Source organism: Alosa alosa, chromosome 17 (genome assembly GCF_017589495.1).
Source record: "Alosa alosa isolate M-15738 ecotype Scorff River chromosome 17, AALO_Geno_1.1, whole genome shotgun sequence".
Lineage (NCBI taxonomy): Eukaryota > Metazoa > Chordata > Actinopteri > Clupeiformes > Clupeidae > Alosa > Alosa alosa.
In genome coordinates, this window is record NC_063205.1 from 16,107,553 (window position 1) to 16,119,844 (window position 12,292).

Genomic DNA, 12,292 nt, shown 5'->3' on the forward strand with positions numbered 1-12,292 from the left:
CCAAGATCAGACCACCCTCCTTTTCCACGGGATGGTTTTACAAGCCTGCATAATTTACAGGATCTGCTCGTCATGCTGGGCTTCTCCAAGCGAGGAGATGCAGGGATGGTGAAGAGCTCTCCTGCCAAAGGCACTTTAAAGGCATATTTTTATATGCTGTAGTCTAGGATGCTAGATGCTTTTGCTCTGATTTCTTTTTTTTTTAAATTCCTGAATGAAACAGACAAAGTTTCTTGCCAGGCAGAAGTTATTCTGAGGTGAAATCTTTTGAAAAAGGCTATAATCACAAAACTTTTAAGAGGCTTTTTGAAAGGGCATTTGAAAATCATTAAGTGTCCTTCAACACATTTAGCTGTCCGTCTGACAGATGAGCTCCAACAAAGTGTGATTAAGAAGCATATCATCAAGATGTGGGTCAATTTGGAGCACTGTTATTTTCTCAGTTTGCTCGAAAAGAACATTGCAGGTTAGCGTGAAGGAACGTCACGCAATCAGCATTCTTAACTTTTAGCCTCCAGCTGTGTTGCTGAGAATGTGGACTGCAACGTGTGCAAAGCAACCTCGATCAATATGGCATCTGACAGGGGTCGTAAAAAGATGCACACGTGCCCACATAAACCTGTCTCCTTTGCTTTTGCTCAAGTGCGGGCCAGGTTAATGCCTAACAGGGTATCTTTACTGTCTCTCCCCTCTTGCCAATGCTCCCTCTTCTCAGCTCTGACAGAGCTAATTAATGATAGCGTCTCTCTCCTGGCCCCATGGCTTGAGAGGAGGTATTGATCCCCAACCCCGCTGAGGGGAGGTCAGATGGGAGGGCGGGTGGAAAAAGAGGAGGTGGAGGAGGAGGAGGAGGAGGTGGTGGAGATGTACAGTACCTGCATGAGGGCTTCTGGGTGTGAAAAAGACACAGACAAGTCATCCGTGAGCCGGTTATCTGTCACTGACCCAGAGGCGGAAGGCAGGTGTCTGCTTGTTTGCTGATACCCATCAAGACTGTATGTGTGTGTGTGTGTGTGTGTGTGTGTGTGTGTGTGTGTGTGTGTGTGTGTGTGTGTGTGTGTGAGAGAGAGAGAGGAGAGAGAGGGATAGTAAAATATAGGCCAGCTATTTTAAGCCTGTACAAGGTAAAAACAATTGACTAAATTAAGTAATGTAAGGATTTTAGGGAATAATTTTTCATTTTTAATGTCAGTGTTATTAGTGTCCAGAAATGCGACAGCACTCATTAGATGGTATAAGAGAGAAAATCTATGCCATTGACAGCTCAAATTGCCTTCAATTGCTTTTGATAACTTTTGATGTTGGGCCTACAATTTGGTATTGGGCTCTGAAATTTGCCCTGTGCCCATATTTGGAGTACAGATATACACATGGTACAAATTTGGAGACAAACTGAGAGAGCCATGTGGGAAGTGTTTCAGATTTGGGTTGATCTCACAGCCAGGTAGAATAACTCCCTTACATTATCGTGTAGATTATTTCATCTGGCCTGGATGCCTGTATTGATTGTCACTAGTGGAAGTAGTAAGTAGTGTCTTTGTTGTGCTCTGCTCAAAGGCTTTACATTCATTTAGCCCCTCGTCACCCACCTTCCTTTTTACACCCTCTATCTCTCCCTCTCACTGTCTCATTCTTTCTCTTTCTCCTTTTCTCTCTGCCTCTCTCTCTCTCTCTCTCTCTCTCTCTCTCTTTCTCTCTCTCTCTTCCGCAGTAGATGTCTTATCTCCAGTTCAGCGCATCCTTTTGTCCTGTAATGGAACAGGCTGTGCTCGCCTCTCACCTTATCTATTTGAATTTCTAAAGGCCCCCCTTCCTGGTGGCAGCCCTGCTCCTCTCACATCACCACCCTCCCGTCCACTGCCTTGGCAGCTTGCCAAGCGATGCACTGCGCATTCTTTGAGGAGGGGGAGCAACTCTTCTGTCAGTGGACATTTGTTTTTCCATTGTTTTTTGTCCTCTTCATTTTGTTATTAAGGATTTATTTTTACGTACATCTGCCAGAGTGTGTGAGTCATCTCTCTCTCTCTTTCTCTCTCTCACTCTCTCTTCTCCATCTGCCTGGAAAGCTCTCAAATTTTAATGATTCATCTATTAGGTCTGTTTTTGCTTTTTTTACACCAGGAGGTTACACAGAAATGCGAGGGGTTAAAACCCTCTCTCCCTCTACCACACCTTCTCTCCATTTCTCTCTTGCTCTGTTTTTCCTTCCTTCCTTCCCTCTCTCTCTCTCTCTCTCTCTCTGTCTCTCTCACTCTTTGACCTCCTCTGGTAAATGGGGTGCTGCGTGTCTGATGCTTTTACTGCGTCTCCGTCTCTCTCCATCCTCCCACTCGCATCGTTCCAGTCAGCCTGCCAAGCAGATGCTGTGTGAGGCACAAGAGCTTCTGAATGAACAATTCGGTTCGGATTGCTATTCAGCGTCAGGTTTTTTCTTTCGTGATGCCCACACAACACTCACTTATTTCACAGAGACATACTGTAACTGACCAGGCGATTATGGAGAAAAAAAACCAACCCATGTCCATTCAACCATACACTGCACGTAGAGGACTTATGTGAGCTCTCTCTTACTGAAAGACTCTAAAATTAGACACACCTTTGGATGTCTCATCCGGTGAAACTTGTAATGTAAAATTCTATTTGTTATGTTATTTTTCCACTGCTTAGCCTACTTAAAGCAGTTTAATCAGTTACTCTGTGGTATACCGTGGTAAGGATAAATTGTCTACAGTTGTGATCACAAGGACAGCGGTTCACAAGTCATAACATTGCAATTGCTTTTTTGTGACATATAACAATGACTGACAACCCTTACAAAATGTTGTACAGTAATTTTTCAAAATCTTCAAAGAAGTTTCTACAGTATACAAAAGTATACTGAGATGGGAAGAGCAGTTTGTGTCTAAAAAGCGTGAAACCTGACGCCCTCGATTCCAAAGACAGTCCCCGGTCTTTTCAATAGCACTGTTAGAAAAGCTGGAAATCTTACCCGTACAAGACAACCTACTTCTGGTGCCAGGAGGGACCTTGGAGCTGAATGGCTCCCTTTCACCCCCCTCCCTGCCACCATTGTTTACCTGTTGATGCGAAGCTGGAACGCATACAAAATTGTAACAGAGACAGAGATAAGGTCAGCTGGGAGGGGGACTTCCCAGTCATATGATGTGACTGTGTGAAGAGAGAGAGAAAGAGAGAAATAGAGAGAGAGAGAGAGTAACTGTACACTGACCTCTTTTATGCCTATGGAAAACCATACCTCTCCCTTGAGATACAGCTCAGCAGCCTGCTCTTGTTCATTCAGTGTTGTTATGCGAGCTTTGGGGGGGGTCAAGCAATAATTAGCCAGCCATTATAAGCAAATTCACGGGGGGAAATGGTATTATCACCTCTGTGGTTCTGTGTGGTTTCACATGGTTCCGTTGCCCTCACTGGGTTGCGCGAGCTAACGATGGGTACCTAGGGCAGGGGGGCGCATGCACAGCTGAGTCTTGGAGTAGCGCCACCACCATTCGGTGTATTTAGCGCTTTGCTAATTGCTAATCCCTGCTGAGATCAGACGAAGCACAGCCACAGGTGAGGAGGAGGGCATGACTGGTTTTCACTTTTGTAGGAGGAAATTCATTACGGTGGCAAAAAAATATCAAATAAACACATGCTTACAGTAGCCCCCCACACACACACAACACACACACACACACACACACACACACACACACACACACACACACACACACTATAAGTGTGTCATTCATTTATTTTAGGCATCATGACATTTTTGGACATTTTTATCTTCACAAATTCTACAAATCCCCCACTGGCTCCGTAGCAGATGTGTAATTAATTTGGGCCATTATTTGTTATGCCTAATGGTTTAACCACAGTCAGGATTATCAGCTTCTCCCACTCGAGCCAAAAAAGGTAATCAAGCGACCAACGCACATCGCTATAAAACAAGCAGTGGAAGCCATAAACAACATTCAGCAAAATGGCCACCCCTACCAGGATGTACACAGGCTGTTTCGAAAATTGTAGATGTTATTTCAACCCACTGAACTGCGCCAGTAGGAACATTTTGCCTTTTTAAAATATTTTTTTTAACTTTTAGGTTGATATTTACATGTATTTTGACGTACAAGCGCCATGGTTTGCAATCATAGAGGCAATTACCGTTGTTGTCTCGAGAGGGAAAAAGACCGTGTGCTTTTAGAACAAAACAGTGACGCATGACGCACATATAACAGACTCCACACAGCCACATCTTTAAAACATAAAACGTTGTTGCCTCTTTGGTCAGTCATGACAAAGAAAAATATATTTTTATCATTTCGTCTTTGATGTCTGAGGATAAAAGGATGAAATGTACTGAAAATGAAAGGGTAGGCTGATAATAAAAAATAAACTTTTTTTTTTCTTCAGGATTCACTGAATCATGCAGGGCAGAAAATGAACAATGATGCTCTGCAAACTATCACAATTATTTGACAACAATGTCTCACTAGACAACTGTGGTATCAGCTTACTACATTATTTCTCTCAAGGTTATTTGGCAGCGACTCTGCCTGCTTTGAAGTCACTATAATGTCTGTCCAGACTCCCCCTTTTAATGGAGTGAGTATATCATATATATCTCCATGTCTTTTGGGTGGGAACTGCCACGCTATGTGTTTATGGTGTGTCCAAAGGAGAAAGCTGTCACTAGGGGAAACATTGAATGTGCCCCAGCGAGTGTCCGCTGGTGAAAGGGACTCTGGGAAAGCGTTCAGTGAATGCTGGGAGCATGACACAGGGCAGCTGACCCCTGTCTCTGGCGGAAGTGGCTGGGATTTTCTTCTGAAGTCGAGTTGTTTACGACTCTTAACCACAACATCTGCAGCTCATGGGTTTTGGGCCACTTGTTAGCGCTGTGGCTACGCTATGCTATCAATCTATGTCCCCCTCTCTCATAGATGTTATCACAGGGTAACCTTGAATGGAGGATCACCATATAAACATCAGCTACTTCTAAATAGTATATTTTAGATATTTTTTTCTGTTGATGTTTTCAACATCATGCTAATGTTACATTCTTCAAATTAACCAAAAGTGTTAAATGTGGAAGAAAAGAAAGAAACTTAACAAAAAAAAGTGAAAAAAAAGTGTTATATGTGTTAGTTTACTCGACTAGAGGGTCGTAATTAGCCAGACAGAAAATGTCTGGTATTCTAAAAGCTGGCAATCGCTGATAAGAAGCCCAGAGAGGAGCCTGACAGAAAAGAGAAACTACATTAGCTCCAGCCTCATCCGTATTAAGGTCTCATTTGATTTGCGTGGCTCTGTGTAGGGGTGGCAGACGCTATACACATACACATACTCACACACAAACACACACACACACACACACACACACACACACACACACAAAAACACACACACACACAAACACACACAGACAAAGAGACACACTAATCACCCCGGTAAATACCCTCATCTGGTTCCGTTTGACGGACTGCCGACGATGCCGAAATCCATTAGCTGCAGTGTAATAGGGGCGTGTCACAAGGCAGCCACCTGACAGCACATAGTCCAGCAACTCCCATCAACTCTACACGCACTAGACTAGGCCAGTCCTTGTATCAAGCTGGAGAACTTTATGTTGTTGCAAGGATGATCAATAATTGCAGCAGCTGTGGCCGACTGGTTAGCGCTTTGGACTTGTAACCGGAGGGTTGCTGGTTCGAACCCCGACCAGTAGGCACGGCTGAAGTGCCCTTGAGCAAGCCTAATCACCGAACCCCCTCACTGCCATTTTTTTTTTTGCATTTTTTTGCCCTTGAGCAAGGCACCTAACCCCTCACTGCTCCCCGAGCGCCGCTGTTGTTGTAGGCAGCTCACTGCGCCGGGATTACTGAGTGCTTCACCTCACTGTGTGTTCACTGTGTGCTGAGTGTGCACTAATTCACGGATTGGGATAAATGCAGAGACCAAATTTCCCTCACAGGATCAAAAGAGTATATATACTTATACTTAATATGGTCATGACTACCTGGCACAATTTTATGACATAATTACAGCAGGCTAGTCCCTGTCTGCACTCAAATCAAAGCAGGAGGATGTTTTCACATGAAAAAAAAAACATTGAGTATTTGAGTATATGCTTTGTTTTCACAACGTATAAGTATGTTTCTACACAACTACTCTATAAGTTATAAGGCTAAGTTAGATGAGTTATAATGAATAACTTCCTAAATGTCAGGGGCTATGTGGTAAATAATACATTATACATCAAGTGATGCAGACAAATACTGTAGCTATTTTTCTTTTCAAATACACACTTAATTACACTTTATAGTGCCATGGAAGACTATTTGCTGAAAATATAACTGTATTTTGGGTATCTCTTTTGCTTATATACAATCACAAGAAAATGAATGTGTGGAGATGGCTGAAATGACTTTTCCTTTGGGGAGTGCCTGTTTGATGTGGTTTGTAAATGGGAAGGCTCAGGTCTGGTGTATTTCCATTAACAACTTCAAACAAGGCTGAGGCATTTCATCAGTCAGTTAGAGATTCAGTAGAAAGGGGAGTGAGAGAGAGAGCGAGAGAGGGAGGGAGAGAGAGAGAGAGAGAGATGGGATTCCCATTGAATGGAATGCTGTCCAGAACCACCCTAAAGTCAATGATTTACCCTCATTTGGAGAGGATCACAAAATATAATTCATGTTAACAACAGTGTGACAACTCCACTGAAAGCCCCCCTTCTGTGGCTGGTCATAAATCTTCAATGATTGTATCATTCAGAGAAAAAAGACTGTTCTCTCTCTCTCTCTGTTTCTCTCTCTCTCTCTCTCTCTCTCTCTCACTCTCTCTCACACACACACCATAAAGAGGAACCATAACTCTGAGGTGTTTACCCTATGGAAGTCTTCTCGGAAACTGAAGGACCACGTCAGTTTCACTACTGTTGTGCAATCGATAAAAGCCATTCAATAAGCACCACGGCAATGCTCCAGATCAAGGTCCTAATTGGCTGGACTTTGTTTGCTATCAGACTTTAGATTTCTTTCAGCGTAATTACCTCAAAGTCGGACTTGGGAGTAATGACCGCTCTGCAGTCGCCAGATCCGTTCATGGGGTAAAGCTCAATATTTTCACAGAGGCTCCGGGTGTAAAAAAGACGAGAAATCGTTTATTAATCCTTGTGGCTTTAGAGCAAGATAAAATCATATCGATTTAACCAACTCAGACTTGCTGGTGGATCTGTTCTTGCGGATAGCACAGTGACGCTCAATTAGAGGCATCCATTTTCAATAGGCAGTGTGATGCCATTGGGCAGAATTATTTATAGTAATGATGCATCACAGGCTCACAAATCAGTGGTCTTCACCTGAACTTATGCAACATCAAGAATATATTCAACCAAATTATGGAACACTCTTTCATTCCTAATCAAATAGCACAGCCCTCTTGCCCCTTGAGCCCCTACTGATAAAACCCCTTTCAAAATAATTTTACAGAATTCATCATTTTGTATGATTTATGATACACAATATATTCATGGTAGCATCTAACTTTGGGTTCTGACCTCTTCAGAAAGGTTAAACCATGTACAATGTGTAAAGCTGACCAACCGATCAACCAACATTGACAGTTTTCTTTTTAAAATGGCCAACCCTGGCTTCAACATCAACATAGACACGGAGTCGGAGAGAGTGTTTTTGACCAGTCCACTCTCTCTCTCTCGGGAGACTTCAGGAGTTATTCCAAGAGCCTCGGTTATTGCAACTCTACTTACATAACTACCCTTTTCATTAAAGAGGGGCACAGGACAGGAAACAGCCAACGAGGGGGAGCCCTATAGCCGAGCGTAGCACTCAGCTGTGCACGTGCCAATGACCTGTTACTCCAGGGGTCAACGCCACGTCTAGCTCCTTCCTGTGCTGACGAGGAAAGGGGTGCTTTTACGCAGAGACACGACAGTAAACTCTGAAATTTGACAGGCGTGGAGTTTTGTTTTTCTTCTCGACGCTGGCAGATTGCTTTTGCAGGTGAGGCAATGTGTCAGTCTTGCAAGCCTTGAGGTCTTGTTTTGTAGGTAAGTTCAGGTGATGAAAGCTAGCAGTGTCGACCTGAGGAGGATAAAAAAGAGATTTGGGGGGAAGGGGGGCACACAAAGTGTAAAAAAAACAAAAAAGATGGGCTCTCTTTGAGCGATGACTCATGTCAAACAAGTCTCTGCCTACCTACAGCATTGCAAAAAAGTGGCAAATTATCGGAGGTTCTGAAATCGTTCCAGGCAGTTGTAGACTGAGAGAGTCACACTTTGTTGGAGTGCAATATGGAGTAAAATATTGGAGTAGAAAAGGCCGGCGTGCAAAGTCCAAGCCAAAGGAAACAAACTAAACAAAGCATGCAAGCAACAAATGAGAATCTATTATCTGTTCAGGCTATTTACACTGAGGCCAAAGTGTCAAATGGCTGCTGGTCATACAAAATGGATTTCTCTCTCTTTCTCTCATGATTAGCCTTTCTCTCTCTCTCTCTCTCTTTCTTTCTCCTGACTTTGGTCCAGAGCTTTTTATGAAAAAAAAAGCAGAGAAAGCGGAGATTGATTCTTTTTCATCAGCCTTCGAGCAAAAAAATAAAAGAAGAAAAAAAAAGAGCAGAGTAATTTGCCCAATTGTCCCCTCTCGGTGGCGGCTGGCTACAGTGAGGTCTCGTTTGACGGAGGGGGAAACAGATCTCCTTGGAGGCCCAGGCAGGGCCACTCCGACCCATTTGGAGTCACTCAGGCACATGACAGCCTCCTGGGAGCACCGGACAGGAAGATGTATGACCGCGCCAGAGTCCAGCGCACGACGAAACGCTCCGCTTCGGTCCATAAGCAATGAATTAATGTTAGTGCAGCGGCGAAGCAAGAGAAAAGGCAGGGAAAAGGATTAGTGTCCTTGCATTCCTGTGTAATTTTAGCTTTGTAAATAGGATGTAACATATTTTCCTTTTTCAAATGACTCCATGGAGGTTATTTATTAGGTTATTAATTCATACCCTGACCTTTTTTTTGCAGTGATCGAGGTGCATTATGACATGTGCTTGCAATAAATTTGAGAAAGCAAATTTCCGAGTTCAAGTTGAACTTAGCCGCTTCGCTCTCTCATGTGGTTGAGATTACGGTACATCAGTGAGATGAAACCTTAAGACGTAACAAATGCGGGCTGACACTTTGCGTGAGGTTAGGGTAGCGGGACCGCTGCCACGGGCTGGCTGCACGGTAGCATCAACCGCACAACATCCTATTAGTCTCTCCACTTTTGGACAGCGGGGCCACGAGAGGGCCAAAATTCGAAAGCACAAATCCCTGGCAGCCTGATTAATGACCTTTCCCCGAAAAAATTGGGTGGTGGGGGTATTTGAGCACCCTAGTCTACTAATGAGGGCAATGCTGCCCTGTCAGCAGGAGACATTGCGAAAATAGAAAAAAAAAAAAGAAACGTAAACTTTGAAAAAAAAAGTGTTCCCCAGCACTGATCACTCGTTAAGTTCCAGGGGGTAGTGGCAGCGTCAGACTTCCCTGCTCGGAGCACGCGAGGCTGTCTGCGCCCCCCCTTTCGTAATTGGATTATGCGCCGGTGCGTTCGGAGTGTATAATTAATCGGCATCGTGGCGCAGTGGGGAATGCGGGGGCTAGTTAACGATAAGGCGCATGGAGACAGGCTGCCAGAACTGTTTCTTTCAGTCATGGAGTCGTGGAGCACAGTCTCATGGTCATGACTTTTGAGGGGCCTTTAACGAGTCTCCGGGTGAGGAAACAGAGGATGATGGGAAAAGAACGCCAAGCAAGCAAGCCAGAGTGAAACTCATTGGGATTCCGGACACAGGCTGAAATGCTAACGAGGAGGACATGAAATCAGTGAGCACTTATGTTGGGGGGGTGAAGGCAACAGGAACACAACTTGAAGTGTATCATGCTAGAGACATAGATATCCAAACTGACATCATCTGGGCCTTTTAAAAGCAATGACATCTGACTGCAATTCCACAGTGACAGTCCTATGTCTGTAAGAAACTGAAAAGAGCTCAGAGAATTATCCTGTGAAGGCTCAGGGGAAAGGTTAGAGCTGCTTGAATGTATTCATCATCACTACCCTTAATGGTGTGCTTAAACATCACGGCTGAATTTGTGGCCTCGAAGGTGATGCCAAAAAGCAGGGCTGTGAGAAGGTAGTGCAATATCGTTGGTACTGTATGGAACTGTTGAATATAGAGCACTGTTGACAGCTGAATTTGAAAGCTCATATCTGGGCTGTGATATATAGGATTAATCATAGATCGCACTGAGTCAGCCAGTCTGCAGGGTTATATTTGCTGACCACAGTGGCTGAACATGGTCCATGAGGGGGGACACAGGAAATGTGATTTTTTTTTACGTGGTGGGTCAGTGTTTCAATAAGGCCCCACACTGGAGGATGTTTATTGTTCTGGGACCAATGGCCGACCATGTTCACTGGCCAGTTCCGTCTACTGCGCATCTGAGAATTCTTGTTCCATTATCCAACTCATTTCTTTTGTTTTCACTAGTTGGTCTCTTTGTTGCCTCTAGGCCCTTCAGATTTATCAATCACAAGATAACAAGTTTCTGGCAGTCGCTTAAGAATCAGTTGTAATAACAGTTGGAGAGACTTTCGGATAATTGCATTAGGTTGAGCTGAGCGATCCATTGGGTCATCTACATGCCGCAAGGGCGATTCATTTCCATGTGTAATGAACTCCATGATGGCTTTTTGTGGTCCTGATTGTATTGACCTAAGTGAACACTATTGTTTTTTTTGAGGGCAGAGTTATTGGTTGAATGAGGTCATATTTGTGTTCAGTGGTGTCTCGGGTGTTAAGATGCTTATTTAACTAGCCCAGCAGTCTGCTTTCTTGGTCGTAATTGCTGCCTAAATTGCAGACATAATGTTTTCTTGTGCCTCGGATGTCTTCACTGTGGCAACTGATTTGACACAGTTGTATGTTATCACACAAGGCTTTTGGAACTGTTACTGTTTTTTCAAACTCGTCTCTCGCCCTTTCTTTCTTTCTTTCTTTCTTTCTTTCTTTCTTTCTTTCACTCTCTCTGCAGCACTTGTGGTGAGGTTCCTGACGAAACGCTTCATCTGGGAGTACGATCCTACACTTGGTAAGCCACACCATTCACACACACACACACACACACATATGCACACACACGCACACTCACACACTCTATATGGTCTCTTCCCTCAGGCGAGACAAAGTGAAGCCCTCACCTACAGTATTCCCTCTATACAAATATACAATATTCCCTCTGTACAAACCTGTTGAACAACAGCGAACAAGCGCTCATGCCAAGAACGCAAACCCTTGACCAACATATTGCTTCCACTAGTCTCTCATAGGGTTAGACAGAGGAACATTAGCACCCTATCAGGCTGACTAGATGGCTCTTGTCGGTCTGCGTTAACAATCCATGGTGATATAAATGACCACCTGCCATCGCTCCGCACGCAACATTATTCTCGCCCGACCCGCTCATCTCGCACCAGCGCGTTACCTCGTTGTGACAGCCCTCCATGTTTCCTCTGCTACATGAGATGAACCTGAGGGCTCCTCTATGGTCTCAGATGAGTGTGAGTGCAATTTTATTAACGGTGTAGGCCGCAACTCCTATGAAATTCACTGTTTGTCAAATTGCCTCACACGGTCCACCAGCTGCCTGTTCAGTGGCTGCGTTCAAAAAACTCTGGAGTTCAAACGCAGTCCTGGCGCTGTAGATCAGAAACAAACACAGTGGCTCAGAGCAAGTCATAAACCATTCTAGCCAATCAACACATTGCTTCAAGAGCATGGAAAGGAGAGAAGGAATTTGATTGCTCCTGAGGTCAAGTGTAAACAACATTTTGCCAGAATTTTGGACTTCTTCTTTTAGACTTCTTTTCTTTGTCAGAATTGTAGCCTTTAAGAGATGGGGGCAGAATGCCTGAAGTTTAATGAGTAGAGCCAGCACATGGCAAATCTAGAGTACCAGCTTGATGTGGTTTTGACTATTAAAGGTGTGTCCAGGGTGGAATGCGAGTCTTAATCCTGTGGGAATTTGCACTGAGACATCTTCAAAGGACTCCACAGATCTGCAGATTAAGGGAGTGTAGGAGATTGATAGACTAATCATATTGCATTTGTGAGTTTGAGTAATTTCTTAAATCATTTGGCATGTTTTAGAGCGGCATGCTTTGAATTGTACTCTTTAATCATATATTAAAATGATATTTCTTGCATGATGATTTACGTCACAGTGCAA

The 12,292-nt window shown here is 43.9% G+C and overlaps 1 protein-coding gene across 2 annotated transcripts in view; it reads left to right on the forward strand.

Annotated features, from left to right (window-relative positions):
* rerg (RAS-like, estrogen-regulated, growth inhibitor) overlaps positions 1-12,292 on the forward strand; it is a 33,248-nt gene that overhangs the window by 13,515 nt on the left and 7,441 nt on the right. For both annotated transcript variants that reach the window (XM_048268022.1, XM_048268021.1), the window contains exon 3: positions 11,099-11,155. In XM_048268022.1, coding sequence (XP_048123979.1) covers positions 11,099-11,155 — 57 coding nt within the window. The remainder of the gene's footprint in view (positions 1-11,098; positions 11,156-12,292) is intronic.